The sequence below is a fragment of the Peromyscus maniculatus genome, chromosome 8 (assembly GCF_049852395.1).
Source record: "Peromyscus maniculatus bairdii isolate BWxNUB_F1_BW_parent chromosome 8, HU_Pman_BW_mat_3.1, whole genome shotgun sequence".
Lineage (NCBI taxonomy): Eukaryota > Metazoa > Chordata > Mammalia > Rodentia > Cricetidae > Peromyscus > Peromyscus maniculatus.
Window position 1 is genome coordinate 12,117,016 of NC_134859.1, and position 20,198 is coordinate 12,137,213.

The 20,198-nt window shown below is 51.4% G+C and overlaps 1 protein-coding gene across 1 annotated transcript; it reads right to left on the bottom strand.

Moving 5' to 3' along the window:
- Nucleotides 1-367: 367 nt before the first annotated feature.
- Nucleotides 368-19,170, bottom strand: Flywch1 (FLYWCH-type zinc finger 1). The gene is made up of 8 exons (XM_076577975.1): nt 19,031-19,170; nt 12,477-12,819; nt 11,682-12,107; nt 10,346-10,804; nt 9,939-10,202; nt 5,688-5,951; nt 4,423-4,968; nt 368-1,489 (listed from the first exon to the last, which is right to left on the bottom strand). The coding sequence occupies exons 2-8, from the start codon at nt 12,703-12,705 to the stop codon at nt 1,467-1,469; spliced, it is 2,211 nt and encodes a 736-aa protein (XP_076434090.1). The 5' UTR covers nt 12,706-12,819; nt 19,031-19,170; the 3' UTR covers nt 368-1,466.
- Between the last annotated feature and the right edge of the window lie 1,028 nt (nt 19,171-20,198).

The window sequence follows — 20,198 nt, forward strand, 5'->3', positions numbered from 1 at the left end:
GGGCCCAGGGTGGCTGACAGTCAGGGCGGGGCAATGGGCTAAGATAAAAAGTGGGCAGTTACCGGTCCAGACATATCCAGGGTCTCAAGAAGCAAACCTGGCCTTCGTTTGGTGCCCCTTCCCTTCTGGGCTCACCCCAACTCATTCAAGTGAGCTCATGAAGGAGTCCGGCTGAAGGGGTGGCACATGGCCCACTCCTCAGACCTTCCCTATGGCTGGGAACAGAGCCTCGGCAGGTGCTCTCCCAGTCCTGGTCTAGGCCAACCACACCCATTACTTCCCCAGCACTTGGCAGACACTATGTGACTTTGTGGCAGCACAGACTTTCGTTGTAGAGGGGATGTTGACACACAGCAGCTCTGCACCATGAGACTAAACAGGGTTTATTGAGGGAAGCAGATGAGCAGAAGCCAGTGGTCGGCACCTGGCCGTCACTATCCACAGGGGTGGCTGCGTCATGGCTTGCTTGCTAAAGGAGAGGAGCATGCAGCTCTGTTTCAGGGTAAGGACAGCTCTGTCTAGGGTGCAGCACGCAGCAAGTCCTGCAGTTCCCAGGGATGCTACAGTGTCATTTCTAGCATGGTTCTCTTAGTTCTGTAGGAGGCAGGCTTTGCTGCCACCTAACTGTCCTTGTGCATCAGGCAACACCAGGTGGGCAATTCTCAGTGGTGCAGCCGTCGCCAGAGCATGCCTATCTGGTGTCACCTCCTCCTGACATCTAGGTTGGCTCCCTCTGCCAGGAACTTCTGCTGCCACGAGAACTGTGGACAAGGGTGTAATTTAAGTTGGGACAGAATGCAGGACACAGTCTGACAGGAGGTGTGCAGCAAAGCCTTGAGCCTGGCCTGCTCTGTCAGGGTTGGGGCGGGCTATGTCCTAGTAAGCAGCAAGTGACTGAAGACCAGGAAGGCCCCAGCACTTGTCCCTAAAAGATGCAAAAAACACAAACAAACAAAAGAGCCCCTGCTGTGGCTTGCACTGTCTTCAGAGGGTGGCAAGAAGTTCCCGTACATATCCTGGCTCAAGGCAAATTCATTTTGCTGAACTTTATGGAGCTCAAAAAGGGTTACACGCCCCCTGGAAAGCTCTTTGCAAGGCTGCATGCTCTCGAAGCAGATGGTGCTGAGGCCTGGACAGCAGAGTGAGGTCGAGGTATATCAGTCCAGACACACTTCTCCACAGCTGTCTAAGGTCATAACGGTGGCAGCAGCGTGGCACAGGGCTGCAGACCACCCACCAGCTCTTGGCACTATTTGATTGCCAACACAAGATACCACGCAAGGTCCAAGCACTCCTCCTGGGAGACCTCTGAGGAAATGTGAAGGTCGTCGATGCTTTGCAAGAGGAAAAGGAGTTGTCAAGCGCATCTGAGTAGATGGGAAGTGCCTGCGTGGATGGGAAACATCTGGGGTGTCAGTTGCTCCTCTGTTGCGTCAGAGAAGGCTCGCCTCATCGGAACTGGGTGTTCAGTTTTTGTGCTTTGATGCTCCTGATGACAGAGAAATATGTATCATTACAAAGGTTTTATTGGCCAGGCAGTGGTGGCGGACGCCTTTAATTCCAGCAGTCGGGAGACGGAGCCAGGCGGATCTCTGTGAGTTCGAGGCCAGCCTGGGCTACAGAGTGAGTTCCAGGAAAGGTGCAAAGCTACACAGAGAAACCCTGTCTCAAAAAACCAAGGGAAAAAACAAAACAAAACAACAACAAAAACCCCAAAGGTTTTATTTAGCTGGGAGGTGGCTGTGCATGCCTTTAACCCCAGCACTCAGGAGGCAGAGGCAAGAAGATCTCTGTGAGTTCAAGGCCAGCCTGGTCTACCAAATGAGTTCTAGGACAGCCAGGGGTATAACTAGAGACCCTGTCTCAAAAAAACAAAACAGAAATAAAGCTGGGTAAACTGGCTTTAATACCAGCACTCAGGAGTCACGGGCAGGCAGATCTCTGAGTTCAAGGCCAGCCTGGTCTATAGAGTGAGTTCCAGGAAAGGCTCCAAAGCTACACAGAGAAACTCTGTCTTAAAACCAAAAACAAACAAAACCCATTATGACCTGTTTTTTTTTTTTTTTTTTTTTTTTTTTTAAACCCCCTCACTATATAGCTGAGATGGGCTTGGAACTGACCACGTAGCCCAGGCCGGCCTTGAACCAGGCACGCTCTAGTTTTTCCTCAGCAAAGGTGAAGCTGGGGCCTGACGTTCAACTGTGCTTGGAGGCCTGTTCTCCTGACACCAGCACACTTGCGGGGCCTTCCTTTGTCACCACTGCACTGTCACAAGTCACAGCAGTCACAACTCTAAGAGTGGCTGGGCTGGGTAGTTCTGACTCACCGTGACGCTGAGATGCCACCAGGGCCATACTCATCCGCAGGCTCAAGGGCAGAGGACCAACTTCTGGCATGGTTCCTGCTCTAACCTCTTTCTGAATCAGTTTTTGTAGCTTTTATCACTCTTGGAATATTTTTGTGGGTCTGGGCATTAAATGCAGGGTCTAGCACATCTTATATAAACTTCCAGTCCTCTTCTCTAGTAATTCATTAAATAAGTTATCAAAGTTGTTGACATACTAATAAATGTCTGTAATAGTCTATGATTCTTTTATCATTTTATTTATTTATTTTTGAGACAAGTTCTTGCTGTGTAGACCAGGCTAGCCTTGAACTCATAGAAATCTACCTGCCTCTCCCTCCCTGGTGCTGAGATTAAAAGTATGTGCTACTACACCTGACTTACCATTTTAGTTTAAGTTTTTATTTATATGTAGTATGTGTGTGTCTAAATGCCACATGTACCTTCAGAGGCCTGAAGAGGGTGATGGATCCCGGCAGCTGGAGTTACAGATGCTTGTGAATGGCACAACATGGGTGCTGGGATCCAAAATTGAGTCCTCTATTAACACAGTCAGTACTCTCGCCCACTGTGCCCTCTTTCCAGACCCTGAATCTGTATTTTTTTCCCCAGAGCTGAGGACCGAACCCAGGGCCTTGTGCTTGCTAGGCAAGTGCTCTACCACTGAGCTAAATCCCTAACCCCCCTGAATCTGTTTTTATTCTATTTATTTGGCAATACAACCTCTTTCTCTCTTCCCATTCTCCCTTTTTTTTTGTTTTTTTTGTTTGTTTGTTTGTTTGTTTGTTTGTTTTTGATTTATTTATTTATTTAGTATACAGCACATATGACTGCAGGCCAGAAGAGGGCACCAGATCTCATTACAGATGATTGTGAGCCACCATGTGGTTGCTGGGAATTGAACTCAGGACCTCTGGAAGAGCAGTCAGTGCTCTTAGCCTCTGAGCCATCTCTCCAGCCCCCTCCCTTTATTTTTTTAAATGTTTATTGTATATGTATGGGTATTCTGTCTGCATACCACGTTTGCCTGAAAGAAGAGCGTGCCAAATCCCCTGGGACTGGAGTTACAGAGGGTGGTGAGCCATCATCTGGTTGCTGGGAACTGAATCTGGGTCCTTTGCAAGAACAGTACATGCTCTTAACCTCTGAGCCATCTCTCCAGCCCCAATAAATGCTTTCCTGACCAGGTATTGAACATGGGCCACAATGGTGAGAGCACACATTTGTAATCCTGGCATTTGTGGGGGCAAGAGAATCAGAATTCATGATTGTCGTAAAATATATTGTGAGTTTGATGCTAGCTTGGGCTATAAAGACCCTATCTCAAAATAACAACAAAACAAAAACGTTGGTTTTGTATTGTTTATATAAAGGGAAGTATTTTTTTTAAAGATTTATTTATTATGTATACAGTGCTCTGCCTGCATGTGTGCCTGCATGGCAGAAGAGGGCGCCAGATCGAATTACAGATGGTCGTATGGTTGCTGGGAATTAAACTCAGGACCTCTGAAAGGGCTCACTGGGATCTGCCTGCCTTGGCCTCCCAAGTGTTGGGGATTAAGGGCGTGCATGCCACCATCGCCCAGCCTGGGAACTAATTTTTAATTAAATAAAATTATTTGCAAACTTGTGTGTCATACATGTACACAAACACACAGTACTATTGCATCCTTCTGGGGTAGTCCTTTTTTTTTTTTTTTAACCAGATTTTTCAAGAGACAACGACCTATAAAGTATTGAGCTGTCTTAGAATAAAAGAAGATCACTCCCAGCATGGTGGTGCAGGCCTTTAATCCCCTTCCTTTAATCTCAGGAGGCAGAGGCAGGCAGATCTGAGTCCGAGGCCAGCCTGGTCTACAAAGTGAGCTCTAAGACAGCCAGGAGTGCTATTACACAGAGAAACCCTGTCTCATTGGAGGGCTGGGAGGGAAGAAAGAAAAGAAAAGAAAAAAAGAAGAAGATCAATTTGGAATTGGAGATGGTCTAAGGACTAGGCAATGGGAAGGGACCAATAGAAATGAGAGGAAAAGGATCTGCAAATGAGGTCAGGCACAAAGCCCTGGTCACTCAGTACATACTTTTCTTCTTCTTGGCTGCACTGGTCTTCTTGGCTTCACTGGCTCTCTTGGCTTCACTGGCTTTCTTGGTTTCACTGGCTTTCTTGGTTTCACTGGCTTTCTTGGCTTCACTGGCTTTCTTGGCTTCACTGGCTTTCTTGGCTGCTCTGGCTTTCTTGGCTTCACTGGCTTTCTTGGCTTCACTGGCTTTCTTGGCTTCACTGGCTCTCTTGGCTTCACTGGCTTTCTTGGCTTCACTGGCTTTCTTGGCTTCACTGGCTCTCTTGGCTGCCCTGGTCTGCATGGTCACCCTGGGGAACAGCTCCTTCTCCCGCTCCCGCAGGGCCTCCAGACCATCCACGTCAGGTGGGTGGCAGTGGCTCCGCATCACCACGATCCGCCGGCCCTGGGTGATGGCGCGGCTGCGACAGCCCAGCCGAGCCTGGTCCCGGCACATCCAGTACACCTTCTCACCAGCGGCTTTCTCCTTCCTGTACAGGAAGGACTCATAGACCAGGAACCGGCCTCCTAGGGATGTCCGCAGGAACTCCAATGGCTTCCGAGGCTCTGGAGGGACAGAGTCACACCGTGAGGGGACCACTGGGGCACAGCCCTCGGCAACGGGACTGGGCCTCTCTCTGTCCACTGCGATCCCAGGAGGATCAACTCTGCCTGCCCCCTTCCCTTTGCCTGCTCTGCAGGGTTCTGGGGAGCAGTGCTCAGCCACGCCCTGAGACTCTCTAATAGACTTGTTCTCCTTTACAGAGGCTCCAGTGCCGCCCGGGCCGTCCCTGGAGCCCTGCTGGAGGCCTCACCAGACCACAAACTCCATGCTTACTGGGGTCTCCCAGACAGAGGTGGTGCCTGCTGGGATGCCTGTGGTTCATCGGATCTATGTACTGGGGCCTGTCCTGTCCCCATCCACCCACTGACCACAAAGCTGTGCTCAGACTACTTAAGAAGCTGAAGTCAAAGGTCATGTGATGTTGGGGGCATGGCCAGAGAGAGCACGTGAAAAGCTGGGCAGAAAGGAGGAAGGAGAGGCCCTGGGATGGAGGGTCTTTGGGGTTCAGGCATACTGCTCAGGCATGAGTATGTACACTTCCAGGGACTGCCAGCCGTGCCACCCCTGGCCTACCACGCCCAGCTTTTCTTTGGGTCAGAGTTGGTGTCTCTCAGCTTTAGCAATCAATGTGTGTGGAGAAATCAGTGCTTCAAGCACAGAACCTGGGAAGGGACTGGAGTGTTGTAGGGCAGCGGGGAGAAGCCACTCTCCCTCCACCTACCTGGGCCGTTCCAGCTGCTCAGGTTAGGGAAGTTCTCCCGCTCCCGCAGGGCTTCCAGGCCCCCCATGTCAGGAGGGTGGCAGTGCCTGCGCATGACCATCACCCGCTGGCCCTGGGTGATGGCGCGGCTGCGGCAGCCCATGCGGGCCTGGTCCCGGCAGGTCCAGTACACCTTGTCGCCAGTTGCTTTCTCCCGCCTGAAGAGGAAGGACTCATACACCAGGAAGCTGCCCCCCAGAGGGGTCTTCAGGAACTCAGGCCCTTCTGCAAAGAAACCAGAGAAGCAATCAGGGAAGGGGGCATGGAAGCTGAGCCTGACCTTGAGAGGGGAGGATTGGGGAAGGTTCCCATTTTCCTACCAAGAACACCGTACACCTTGAAGAGACCCTACCACCTACTTCATGCCTCCCCACCTGCTCAGTGAGACAGTCCTGTGTCCTCAAACCCCACTGTGCCCTCAGGGGCCAGGGTCTACCTGTCCCGAGGCTACAGACTGGCCAGGCCGAGTCCTGCAGGCGAAGGCTTCCGTCATGATACTGTAGGGAGGGGGCAGGGTGTTTGCTCACTTTATACTAGGTGCCCTCCAGGGCGTTGGCCAGGTACTCCATAGTATGAAGAGCTGGGCTCAAAGCAGCTCAGAGCTGAAGAGGGAGTTGGAGTCACAAGCCCCAAGGGCTGTGTGTGTGTGTTTAGCTGGGTATAAGCGTAAGCTGTGGAGGTAAGAGGAACCTGAAATATAGCCTGGCCTTGCCCAGAGGACCCTCTAGCCCCTATCCTGCTTCCTTGTCATTTACACCTGTCATTTTGACCAGGTATAAGGTTCTACTGTGGTGGTTTGAATAGGAAGGGCCCCATAGCCTCACAGATTTGAATGCTTGGTCACAGAGAGTGGCACTGTTTGGTGTGAGGGGTAGGTGTGGCCTTGAGGGGTAGGTGTGGCCTTGAGGGGTGGGTGTGGCCTTGAGGGGTGGGTGTGGCCTTGAGGGGTAGGTGTGGCCTTGGGCTTTTTTTGAGGTTTCAGAAGCCCAAGTCAGGCCTAGTGGCTCTTTCTTTTCCTGCAGATGCAGATGCAGAACTCTCAACTACTCCTCCAGAATCATGTCTACCTGTGTGGGTTGCCATCTTCCCTGGCATGATGGTAATGAATTAAATCCGTGAAACACATCCTTTTCTAAGAGTTGCCGTGGTTCTGGTGCGTCTTCACAGCAACAGGACAGTTACTAAGACAGAAGCTGGCACCGGGAGCCAGGTGTTGCTGGGGCAGGCCTGACCATGCTGCTTGTTGTTGGAATGTGGACTCTGGGTTAAGAAAGCAGTTGGACACACTGAGCATGGAGGACAGTGACAGACTAGGGAGCCGTCAGAAAGAAGCCGAGGAGGGCAGCCCTGAGAGGCTGAAGGCCTGGGGAGAAGCATCTGACTCCGCAGCGCAGCCCCTAGAAAGGTGGGGAAGGAGACCAGGAGGTCAGGACCGCCTGAAGAGCAAAGCAGCGCAGAGGCCGAGAGGGAAGGAGGTGTCAGATGGAGGAGAGCAAACCTTGTGCCTGTGGGGGATGGTCCACCTCCTCCACACTGGAGTAAAACACTCCTACGCATAGTCAACAACAGAACTCAGCCAGGTCTTGTAACAAGATCTACACAAGCATTCGGAGAAGCTGAGCCAGAGAGGCCCTGGGGGAGCTGGAGGCAAAGGGAAGCAAGGTGGCTTTATATATAAGGAACAAAGCAGGGTGGCCCAGTGGGAGAGAGGGGCACTGAGAGGGGGAGGCAGAAGTCTGTGCTGGGATGTTCCTAAGACCCAGCACCCCAGCTGCCAGCTCTGCAGGGGCAAAGTTAAGCCCCGTGTACAGACAGGGCAGGGCCTTCCTTTAATGTGAGAAGGCCAGTGTCCATGGGAGAAGCTGCATGCTGGAAGGCAGACACCAGAGCAGGCAGGTGAAGACTGTGCCTGGAGAAACCAGCTCCTGCCTCAGCAGGACACAGGCAGAGGCCACCATACTGCTGACACTAGGCACTCTACAAAGAAGTCATTCCGCTATGAATGCAGAAACTTAAAGCTTCAGTAGAAGAAACAGAAAACAAAACCTAGGAAATCTCAGACAGGACTGCAAAAGTGACCAGGGTCATCACAGGAGGATCAATGACTAGGTAACTAGTCATAGAGAGCCACGAAACAGGAGCATTAGGTAGGCGTGTGAGAAGACACTGGGTTGTACCGGGCATGGTGGCTCTACCTTTAATCCCAGCACTCAGGCAGAGGCAGGAGGATCGCTCTCAGTTCAAGTCTAGCCTGGTCTATATATCGAGCTCCAGGACAACCAGGACTACATAGAGAGAGACCCCGTCTCTAAACCAAACCAACTAAGGAAGACACCATGTTGAAGAACACAAGCTGTGGTCTGAAAAGGCCCCTGGTGAGCCACAGCCTTGGCACACCAGGGCGGCAGAAGACTTTCGACTTCTACAGCAGAATCTGCTCACACATATGGGTCAGCCATAAGAAAAACACTATGCTATCTTCAAATAGATTCAGCTATTGTGGAATGACGCTTTACAGCCTGGCACTCTGACTGTCCAGCAAGTGTGTGGGGAAATTACCAACAGCTTCTAATGGGCAGGGTCTCAAACGGGTCTTCCAAGATGACTGGCTCAAGGACTTTTAAACCAAGACAAGAAAGCCCAGAGGCAGGGCATCTGGCCAGGGACATCTAAGTGCTAGGCAGGCCTGACATGAGCCCCCGGCAAGGCTGAAGCCCGCGGGGCTCAGCAAGCTTTGGGGTCGATTGTTGATGTGATGCAAACACAGAAGGATGGAGGCAGTGATGGTCCCTAGAAAAAGAGGCACACACAGCAGCTGCTGGACAGCCACACAGGGAAGCAAAGAGAAAGAAGTGCGGATAGTCCCAGCTCCGCACGGGCAGAATCTGATAAGAACAGAAGGCAGAGGCTAGTGAGATAGTTCAGAAACAAAGACGCTTGCTGCCCAGACTACCGATCTGAGTTCAATCCCCAGGACCTACAGGACAAAAGGAAAAACTGACTCCTCTATGTGGTCCTTGGACTGATACGTGCATGCCAAAGCCCGCATGTATATATGTGCGTACGTGTGTACACACACACACACACACACACACACACACACACACACACACACACACAGAGGCAGGCAGAGCTCTGTGAACTTGAGGCCATCCAGAGCTACATAGTTGAGACCTGAGACCCGGTTTCAAAAAACAAAACAACAACCCCAAATCAAACAAATAGAAAGCACAAAGCCTACTCAAAAAGTATACCAAGGCTAAATCAGTTCCTCTGGCTGGACGTCAGCAGGTAACAAGGACACTGAACATGGATTAAATGGATTAACAGTGGTAGAATGCATTTTAAGAAATGGGGAAGCCAGGCAGTGGTGGCGCACACCTTTAATCCCAGCACTCAGGAGGCAGAGGCAGGCGGATCTCTGTGAGTTTGAGGCCAACCTGGTCTACAGAGTGAGATCCAGGAAAGCCTCCAAAGCTACACAGAGAAACCCTGTCTCGAAAGAAAAAAAAAAAAAAGGAAAAAAAAAGAAAAGAAAAAAGAAATGGGGAAGCAAATGTTTGGAGCAGGGATGTGGGGCTGGAAGTGATGTCATGTCCTGGCACCATCTTCCTGTTTATAAGGATGTCATAGAAATGTAACAAAAAAGAGTGAGGATGATAAAACATCTCCTGTATCTGGAATAAGCTTAGGACCAAAAGGTAACTCAGAGGACTCCAAAAACTACAGGACGGGAGACCGGTGGGTGTGAGCTGAGGAGCCGAGTGCTGGCCAGGTGAGAAGTCTAGCTTCAACCATTTTCCTCAGGCAGATACCAGGCTCTCTGGAGCCAAATGGGCAGAGCTAGGACTCCGGCATGCAGGTGTGTGACAAAGCTGGAGAGAGGTTTGGCTCTTTCAGCTCCCAGACGCTGAGGCTGACTGGCTACCCTCTGTTTACACTGCAGGAATGAGGACCTGACCGCACGCCTTCAGCAGACTCTACTACTAACCTAAAATAACAGGAATGGATTAGGTTGATCAGGTTTGGGGCCTCGGAGAGTAAGCAGGCAGGTAAAGAGGAACCTGGGAGAGCAAATCCCAGATGGGCTGAGTATGGGGGCAGAAGTTGGGGGCACAGAGGAGAGGACTGTGACTTCCAGAATAATTACAGAAGGAAGGAGGGCAGGACACATGTAACCAACCGAAAAAGCTGTGGGGTCACGGCAGGTACCTGGGCCATCCCACTGAGAGTGGCCGGGGCGTTTCTCCCGCTGCCTCAGAGTCTCCAGTCCTAACAGGTCAGGTGGGTGGCAGTGGCTTCGCATCACAGTCACCTGCCGGCCCTGGGTGATGGCGCGGCTGCGACAGCCCATTCGTGCCTGGTCCCGGCAGGTCCAGTACACCTTCTCACCAGCTGCTTTCTCCCTCCTGTAGAGGAAGGACTCATACACCAGGAAGTTGCCCCCTAGAGGGGTCCTCAGGAACTCTGGGCCTCCTGCAGGACATGAGGAAGGTAGTTAGGGGCGGGGCCAGAGGATGGAGATTAAGAATGCAGGGGTAGGTAGAGGAGGATGGCCACCCCCCTCCCAAAATGAGGCAACCAACTCTGGCCAGCAGGCCCCAAACACTGAGACTCACTGGGGTCCACATCCTGGTCCTCCTCCTCGGGCGACTCCTGCAAGGACTCCTGGTGCTCCCTTGCTCGCTTTCTGGACCTGGACCTACTGAGAGTCAGTGTGCCCTGCCCCCTGCGGTAAAACAAGCTGTCCACCCCTTGGAGCAGCGTGTCCTCGATGTCATCACAATCCTCCAGGTCCCCAGCGCCAATCCGCCTTGCCTGTATCTTCTTTATGGTCTTCTCCTGCTGTCGCCGGGCCCGCAGGCCTTCCATGTCAGGCGAGTGGCAGTGGCTGCGCATGACCGTCACTCGCTGGCCCTGGGTGATGGCGCGGCTCCGGCAGCCATTGACTGCATGCTCCCGGCAGGTCCAGTACACCTTGCTCCCCACAGTCTTCTCGCGCTTGTAGAGGAAGGACTGGTGTACCAGGAAGGTGCCCCCATAGCACGTCTTCAGGAACTCAAGGGGCCGATACCGTACTGGAGGAAGAACCCAGGAAGGTCACACACCATGGACGAGAGCCCAGGAGTCCCAGGAGGAACCGCCAAGTACTTTTCTCCCAAATGTTGACATACTTCCCTGAGCTGGGCATGTGTGAAGCCCAGTGCATTCCCACCAAGCCACCCAAAAGGAACAAGGGTTCCTTCTCCAAGTCAATTAGACCTCAGCCCACCACTTCACACCACAATGGGAGGGGCCAAGTTGGGCTCTGATTCAGCAGGTTATGCTCTGGGCCATTCTTGGGTTTGTTCAAGAATGTTCTCCCTCCCACTAGAACCCAGTGCTCAGTGGCCTGTCACTCAGATCCTCAGATCCTGTGGGTCAGGAGACACCGGCTTTCTGGAAGCCATGCCTACCTACTCCAAGAATGCAGACCACCGCTCACCTAGCTAAGCAGCCCAGAATATGACTTGATCAGCATCACCCCACATGTCCACAACAGTCCAAGCTGCCACAACCTACCTCGGGAATAAGCCTGAGACCCCAGAATTCATGTGAATTTCCTGAGGCTGAAGGCATCATCCATGGGGTTGGAATTTGAACCTGGGACTCAAAGCCAAGCCTTGCCCCTGGGCACCCTGCTGAAACTTAGCCTGGATCACTGAAACCTGCCTATCAGCATGCAGATCTCTAGGACCCATACCAAGCCCTGCTGTACTGGGAAACTTTGAAAGGCCCTGGGACCCCCAGGTCACAATGCTGTCTGTCCCATGGGCATCATGATGACTGGGATGCATTTATATTTTTGACTGTGAGCACATTTTGAGAACCCATGTGAAACCCCACATTTGTATTTGGGCATGAAGAAGCTGAGAGTTCTTTCCTGCCCCAAGTGAGGAGAGGACATGGACTCACCCACTCCTGGTGCAGGGCGTTTCTTGGGAGGCAAGCTCTGCAGTGCCAGGGATCGGTACCCCTGGTCCTCCTCTGGCTCCTCAATGCTTTGCTGAGGGGTGGGCTCTGGCTCCACAGGGTACAGCCATAGGCTCACCCCTTCTTCTTGGGCTTCAGGGCCCTCAGGCAGGCTCGAGCAGGGCACCTTCTCCTTCCGGCGCCGCATCTTCAGGCCCTCCTTGTCGTGTGGGTGGCAATGGTCCCGCATCACTGTGACTCGAAAGCCACGGGTGATGGCCCGGCCCCGGCAGCCCAGCTCCGAGTGCCGGCGGCATTTCCAGTACACCTTGTCCCCCACAGCCTTCTCTTGCTTGTACAGGAATGACTTGTGGACTAGAAGGCGGCCCCCATACGGGGTCTTCAGGAACTCCAGGGGCTGGGGGGCAACTGCGGGTATGAAAAAGGCTGGGTGAGCCTCTCTAGGGCAAGGCCCTTGGTGAGCTGGACTTGGAGTACGGTAAGGTCCTCTGGGCCAGATGCTTTCTCAGGCTCCTGGCTGTCAGACTAGCCCAGGTTTTAGAAGCTGCTTTTGTGATTAGGGGAGAGGATTTAAGGAGTCAAGAGAACTCTGCATACAGTAGCAGTTCCCAGGAGCCTGGGGAGAGGGCCCAGTGCCTGGGACACAGGATGTGCTTACAGGCCAAGAGGTTCAACTAAAAGGAAGAATGGGGTACCTGAGGTCACCCCGATGGAAAATGGGGGTGCACAGGTCAGCAGATTTGGCAGAGCGAGGCCCAGTGGGCCAGGGAGTCTCACCTGCATCTACTCTGCTACGTTTCCGGTGAATTATCCGCCCCTGCTTCTTGGCCGGCAAGGTCTGGGGGGTGCTGCTGGACACAGCGGCAGGGCCTGTCGGTTTGGATCCCTCTTTGTCCCCGGCCAGGACCAGATTGGAGGACTCTTGGGGCTTCTTGGCTCCAAGAGATGGCTCCTGGCCAGCTTTCACACGCTCACCCTCCTGCTCATTGGGCTCAGGTAGGGGCATCCTGGGTCTGAGGTTCTGGCCCTCAGGCCACCTTCAGCCCTCTGGTAGATGGGTCTTTCTTCCTCTTCTTCCTCCTCCTCCCAGGCCAGACTATGGGAGCCCAGAGGCTCTGTCCTAAGAGAAGAACCAAGGCAGTTAGTGGAGGAGGTCCCTGGGCCTGGGACTCTAACCAATGGATCTGGGATGGAGCCTGGGGCAGATAGAACTTCCTCAGTGCCCTGGGATTGAGAGGCTGCGGAGGGACCTGACATAGGTAAGAGCCCTGGGCAGATGCACGCACTACCAGTATCTTTCCTGGCAGCCCCACCCAAGCCCCTCCAGGGCTGCTGGTGACTAACATACTATTGAGTTTCTACCTTAGAAGTCTTACCAGTGTCTAGCATAGGTCCCTTCCAGACCATTCTTAGTGACCCATCTAATAGTTAAGAACAGAGGCACAGGAACCAGACAGGCCGGAGAATGACGAGGCTGAAATCCCATTGTGCCTGCTCAGATGCCTAGGTGCCTACCCGGGCTTGGCCCTGGGCATTTCACCTCAATGCTGGGCACCTGTCTCAAAGAACCCAGGCCAGGAAGTACTAGCTAGAACTTTGCATGGCAGAAGGTTGAAACCTAGCTCCAGGAAATGGGACTCTCTGGCCTCACACAGGCTATCCCCCGACTGACTCTGGAGGCCTCAGCTCAGCCCAGTCCTCCAGATACCACAGGGCCTTTGCATTGACCTTGCAACCACTGTTCCTAGTGCTGCATTGGCTGGGCAGAGGCAGGGTTCCACACCTCCAGTCTAGACAAGGATGGTCGGATCTAGGGTGCTTCCCCAGGGTGGGCTGACATTCCTGTGTTTCTGGGACAACTGAGTAATTAGCAAGGGGTTTCCTACCTTTCCACTTTCAATAAGAGCCATTAAACAAGACTATAGCACTCCAGACATTTTCTTTCTTTCTTTCTTTCTTTCTTTCTTTCTTTCTTTCTTTCTTTCTTTCTTTCTTTCTTTCTTTCTTCCTTCCTTCCTTCCTTCCTTCCTTCCTTCCTTCCTTCCTTCCTTCCTTCCTTCCTCTCCTCTCTCTCTCTCTCTCTCTCTCTCTCTCTCTCTCTCTTTCTTTCTTTCTTTCTAGCTGAGCATAGTGGCACATGCCTTTAATCCCAGTACTCAGGAGACAAGAGGCTTACAAATCTACATAGTGAGTTCCAGGCTAGCAGACTACATAGCAATACCCTGTCCCCAAAACAAACAAACAAACAAAATAACCATAGAATTTTCAAAGTTTTTTTTTTTTTTTGTTTTTCAAGACAGGGTTTCTCTGTGTAGCCCTGGCTGTCCTGAACTCCTATGTAGACCAGGCTAGCCTCTAATTCACAGAGATCTGCTTCTGCTTCCCTAGAGATGGGATCAAAGGCATGTGCTACCACGCTTCTTCTTTAATACCCTCAGTGAAAGAAACCAGTAAGAAAAGATCAGTCTCTTAGGATCTGTTTATATGAAGTATCTAGAGTGGGCCAGTATACAGAGACTAACAACAACTGAACGGTGGGATCTGGAGACGGGGAAGTGATTGCTAATAGATGTAGCTTTTCTTCTGCACTCATGAAAGTGTTCCAAAATTGGTCGTGGTGGTGACTGCACTCTGTGCTGAAAACAAAAAATGGATTTGGGGGTGGAGTTCCGTGGCTAAAATGCTTGCCTGGTGAGTATAAGGCTCCTTTCAAGCCCTAGAAGCGAGTAAAACCCGGCATGACGACAGTTCACTGGAGAGGCTGGGGCAGAATCTGAGGCCAGTCTGGGCTTCCTAACCAGGCTTCGTCTCAACAAACTCAGGGGACAGAAGCCTGACTAACTGTGCCAGCCTGACCCCTGGGAGCCTCCCCAAAGTAGAACTGATTCTGTAGATTTGTCTTCTGACCTCCAACCAGGGGTCACAGCATAAAGAACTCTCCCACATCACACAAACACATTAAAACACACACAAATAAAATCAGATAAAAAGTGTAAGATGCTGACATTCATGTTGATGAAGATGTGGGGGTTTTCTACACAACCCTGCAACTTTTTAAAAATCTTTGTGTGTCTTTGTATGTATGTACATGAATGTACACGCATGTACCTGAATGTAAGTACGGGCAAGTGCATCATGCATGTGGAGGTCAAATGGCTGTCAGTCTGCCGTCACCTCATTTGAGGAGTCTCTTATTCACTACTGGAAGGAGAGTCCTGAGCGTCTCCTGTCTCCCACCTCACCACAGGATACTAGGACTACAGATTCTTGATACCACATCTGGTCTTACATGAACACTAGGATCCAAAACCCAGTCCTCATGATTATTGGCTGAGCCATGTCCCCAACCCTATTTTCAGTTTAAAACAAAACAAAACAAAGCCAGGTGGTGGTGGCGGTGGCAGCGGCAGCGGCGGTGGCGGTGGCGGTGGCGGCGGAGGCGGAGGCACACCTTTAATCCCAGCACTCTGGAGGCAAAGGCAGATCTCCGAGTCGAGGCCAGCCTGGTCTACAGAGCGAGTTTCAAGACAGTCAGGGCTACACAAAGAAACCCTGTCTTGAAAAACCCAAAAAAACACAAAACCCTAAATTACTTTTTATTTATTGTCTATGTGCATGTGTATATGCATTCGATTATAGGTGAGGCACAGTGCATGGAGGTCCAGGGACACGCAGTAGTCAGAGCTCTATGACCAAGATGGACTCTGGCTGTCTAATCAGATCCTCAGCAAGGCAGCGAGTGCCTTTTCCTGCTGAGTCATCTATATCCAGCCATCCAGACTCATTTGTTTGGGGACTTTTTTTTTTCCCCTCCTTGTTTGAGACCAGGTCTCACTATGTAGATCAGGCTGGCCTGGAACTCAAGGAGATCCACCTACCTCTGCCCAAACTGGCATCAGACTAACAATGCTGCTGTGGCTGGTCTTGAACACCTGATCCTCCTTTCTCTACCTCCAATTGCTAAGCTTACAGATGTGTGCCGCCATGCTCAGCCAGCCTTGTATTATTTACTTTGTTCATCGACTTGGGCTCTAATGTGTTCATTTTATACTTTTCACTCAATATAAGCCTATAAGAAAACACAGTGTGGGCTGGAGAGATGGCTCAGCGGTTAAGAGCGCCGGCTGATCTTCCAGAGGTTCTGAGTTCAATTCCCAGCACCCACATGGTGGCTCACAACCATCTGTAATGAGATCTGGCGCCCTCTTCTGGCCTGCAGGCAGAACAGGTAGGTATACAGAATAAAATCTTGAAAAAAAAAAAAAAAGGCAAAGTGTGTTCAGGTTAGACAGACGTGCACAGGTTATTCAAGAGTCTACAGGCTGTGCTTCACTCTTCCATCCTCTCCCCTCCCTCAGTGCTGAGGTCAGAGCTGGATGATTACAGTTATCCCAGTGTGGTCCTGCTCCAGTGTGGTCCTGCTGGTAGTCACACCTTACTCAGAGCAGGCCAAGAAGTTCTGCAATGTTAGAAATTGTCCAGTGCCTCTCAGACACAACTAAGTCCAATCCCTAACAACTAACTAAAATCCTGAAAGCCAGAAGCCTCTCTTGGGAGGTAACAGCAGAGCAACAGTTATCTTTACATGGGAGATAAACTGTATTACCATGCCCTTGCTGGGTAGGAGACCTGGGCCAAGCCCAGAACTCTCCTGGCCACTCTCACCTGCAAAGCAGGAAAACCGGTGAGGGTTGGGGAGATGGCTATAAAAGTATGAGAAGTATGAGAAGGTTCACCTTCCCAGCGCCCATGTGAAACAGGGTCACATGCCTGTCTATAACCCCAGCATTGGGGTGTGGAGCCAGGCAGATCTCAGGAGCTTGCTGCTACCCAGCCTCACTGAAATTGTGAACTTCGTGTTCAGTGTGAGATTCTGTCTCAAAAAATAAGATGGAAAGCCATTCCTGGCTTCCTCCTCTGACCCCCTTCCTCAAAGTAGTGAATGAGACGCTCTAAGTGAAGTTATACGGGCAAGCATCACTCCCGAGACAGGATGACGGTGGTCGATCCCCAGAAGGACTGCCATTTACCACCCTAGAGTTTCACAGCCTCAGCACTGGTGGCGTTCTAGACCTGATTCTGCTTCACTGTGAGGGGCAGGGCAGGGTAGGATGTTCATCGGCACCTCGGGCCTCTACATACTACATAAAACCCACTATCACCTCTTTTTCCTAGTTACTGTGGAACCAATACTGCTGGCTGTCTTGGGTTTGGGGGGTGCCAACAGTGGACTGTCTGAGAGCACTGTTTAAAGCAATTTAGAAATACAGACACTGGCAGGATGTGGTGGTGAATGTCTTTAATTTCAGTACTCAGGAGGGAGGGGCAGGTGGATCTCTGTGAGTTCGAGGCCAGCCTGGTATATTGAGTTCTAGGAGTCAGACCTACATAGAGAGACCCTGTCTCAGAAGAATAATTTCTTTCTTTCTTTCTTTCTTTTTTTTTTTTTTTTTAGAAATATAGACACTGAAGAGATACCAGCCAACAGGAGCCTATTCTACAAATACCTTGCTATAATTTGGATTATGAATGTCTCCCCAAAGAACCACAGTGGTCCTCAGAACCACATAGGTCCTTGAGGGACCTATGGGAAGCTCAGCCCTTCTCAGTCTTTCTTCCTGACTATGATATGAGCAGCTTGCTCCATTAAATGCTCCAGGCCATTATCACACAGACCAACCAATGCAAGGAAATTCATCTGCCAGATCTTGGACTAGAATCTCCAAGGCCAAAGAAAATGAATGTGTTCTCACAACGTCATCATTCCCCTCCTCCTCCCCCTTGGGGAGTACACCAGCACTGAAGTATTTTGTCATAAATACGGAAAGCTGGGGATGGGGGTGGGGTGGGGATGGCTCAGCAGACAACAGCACTTGCTGCATACGCCTGAGGGCCTTAGATGCCAGCATTCACGTGACTGGAGCCTGTAACCCCAGGGCTGTAGAAGGCAGAGACACTGCTTCCAGGATAGCTCCAGGTCCAGTGAGACCGTCTCAAAGGAATAAGGCAAGGAGTGATGGAATAGGCCTCTGCATATGTGCACACACACAAACACACACACACACACACACACACACACACACGAACAATAAGGAAACATGGGAAGCCACCTGATATATTCCCCAATCATCCCAGATCAGAATCTTGGCTAGATGTACTCCTTTACCTAGGATGAGGTACCCTCAAATGTCACTCTCTCTGTATATAATCATACCATATTCCATCTGCTTTCCTGTCAAGGCCTTCCTTCCTCACTGCCTCCTCTTCAGCTCAGCTAAATCTGGGCAGTGCTCTGATAGTCTTCAGCTTTGGTCACTCCAATTCTCCCCAAGAGTACTGACATGTTACTCTTCTTAAAAATCACGTTTTTACACACACACACACACACACACACACACACACACACACACACACACACGCCTCCACCAAAAAAACATCTCCGTCACAGCCAAGCATCTCATCAGCTCTCCTTAAGAAGCTCCCTTAGCCACAACTTCAGTTTTTTACAAGCCAGACTAGTGGCTCTTGGAAGAACAATGAGATTAACATACCTGAATCATACCAGAAAACCTAAATCAAGCCCCAGCAATGGTATGGACCCTGGAAAGCAGGAAAGTTAAAAAAAACAAACGAACAAAAAAACCCACTACCACAACAAAAAGATCTTTCTTTGGAATGGTTATCTCTTTGTGGAAGTAAGGAGTAAAGAAGGGTTTAAAGCTGTCAGATAAACTATGTCTTGAATCAATGGGTTAGCAAGTCAGTCATCTGGAATAGAATGGAATGGAACGGAACAGAAAGGAATGAATTAGAACAGAGCCTAATAGATCTGCGTCATGTGAGCCGGGTAAGCCGCTCTCTTTAAACTTGTGATTCACGAACCTATCGTTAGGCACAGAATATACACATAAAACGTATTTCTCAGTTTAGAATGAGCCACAAAGTTTGAAAGCCATAACGGACAATCTATAGTCAGAACTAGGAGGGATAACAAGCGGCAAAAAGTGCAAGGTCACTGGGACCTGCGGCCGCAAGGATGGGCCGCGACAGAGGACAGAGACAGGTAGACACGCATGGTGGACACGGTGCGAGGAAGATGGGCGAATGTGTGATCCCGGATTTAGGGGTGTTGAGATCCGTACAGGGGTCGGGTGGGTTGATGCAGAGAGCAGGGAGAAAGGAGGCACACCGCGGGTGACCGACAACGAGGCGGCCTGAGCCCGAGCTGCCGAGCCGGGGCCCCTCCCCAGCGCCGGGCCCGACCCCGGGGCAGCCGGACCAGGCATCGCTCCGCGGGCCGGACCCTCCCGCCCGCAGGGGCCCGTCCTCACCGACGGCAGCGGACCCTGCCTCTGCGGCGGCTGAGCCACGCGGTCCTTCGTGTGGGTCTCCGCCAACCGAGGCGTCGGCCTAGCAGCCGGCCGCTCTACAAACCAGGACCCCGGCGCCCGCTCCCGCCGCCAACTGCCCCCCGGAGAGCGGCCCCGTGCCCGCGCGCGCGCCCCCGCGCGGAACCGGCTAGGAGCACCTAAACACTACTCGCGAGCATGCGCAGCAGAGGCGCGGAGCCATTCCCGAGGCGGATATCAATTCTCCGGGTCTTCTCTGCGCAGTACCAACCTAAGACCCTAGCCAATCAGCTTACAGGGGCGGGCGTATTAACATGGAGGAGGTGGGTGAACCCATAGTCCGAATGCTGCAATGGGGGGCGGAGGACGACGACAGGACGACAGGTGAATTTGTTGGAGGGATGGATGCAGGCGGGGCATCTTCAATAAGAGGATGCCAGCGGTCTTGATTGAGACACCCGGGCCTTTCATAGGATTTGACTGTAGCGTTGGCTTAAATGCATTGTTAGGCCAGTGACCTTCCTGAACGTTCTTTTGTTTTTTGTTTTATTTTTTTTTTATTTTTACTTATTTATTTTGGCTTTTCAAGACAGAGTTTCTTTGTGTAGCCTGGCTGTCCTGGACCACTCTTTAGGCCAGACTGGCCTCGAACTCAGATATCTGCCTGCCTCTGCCACCAAAGTGCTGGGATTAAAGACATGCACCACTGCCACCCAGTATTGTTTTGGTTTGGTTTGGTTTTGGTTTTTTGAGACAGGCTTTTGAGAGACCCCCACCCAAGTTCCCCCTAAAGCCCGGAGAGCTGAGGAAAGGAACATCTTAAAATAGCCAGAACCAAGTCAGTTCCCCATTCCCAGACAGGGTGAAGTCAGAAGTTTTAAAAGTACAAAATCAGACTGTCTGGTGGTAACTAACCACGAGACGCCCCCCCCTCCCCTGAGATAACAGGACCAAATTTTGGAGATGGGCTGTAAAACTCCTGACAGAGCAAAAAATAAGATAAAAGTCCAAACTCAGGAAAACTGGACCAATCAAGGGTGGACCCGTACTAACCCCCTCCTTTTTGAAGAATTTTGTGGTTTTTGCCTTCAAAAGCTAATCTCCCCAAGAAAGAGGAACTCTCCTCCCTGCCTCGCTGCGCCGGGCAATG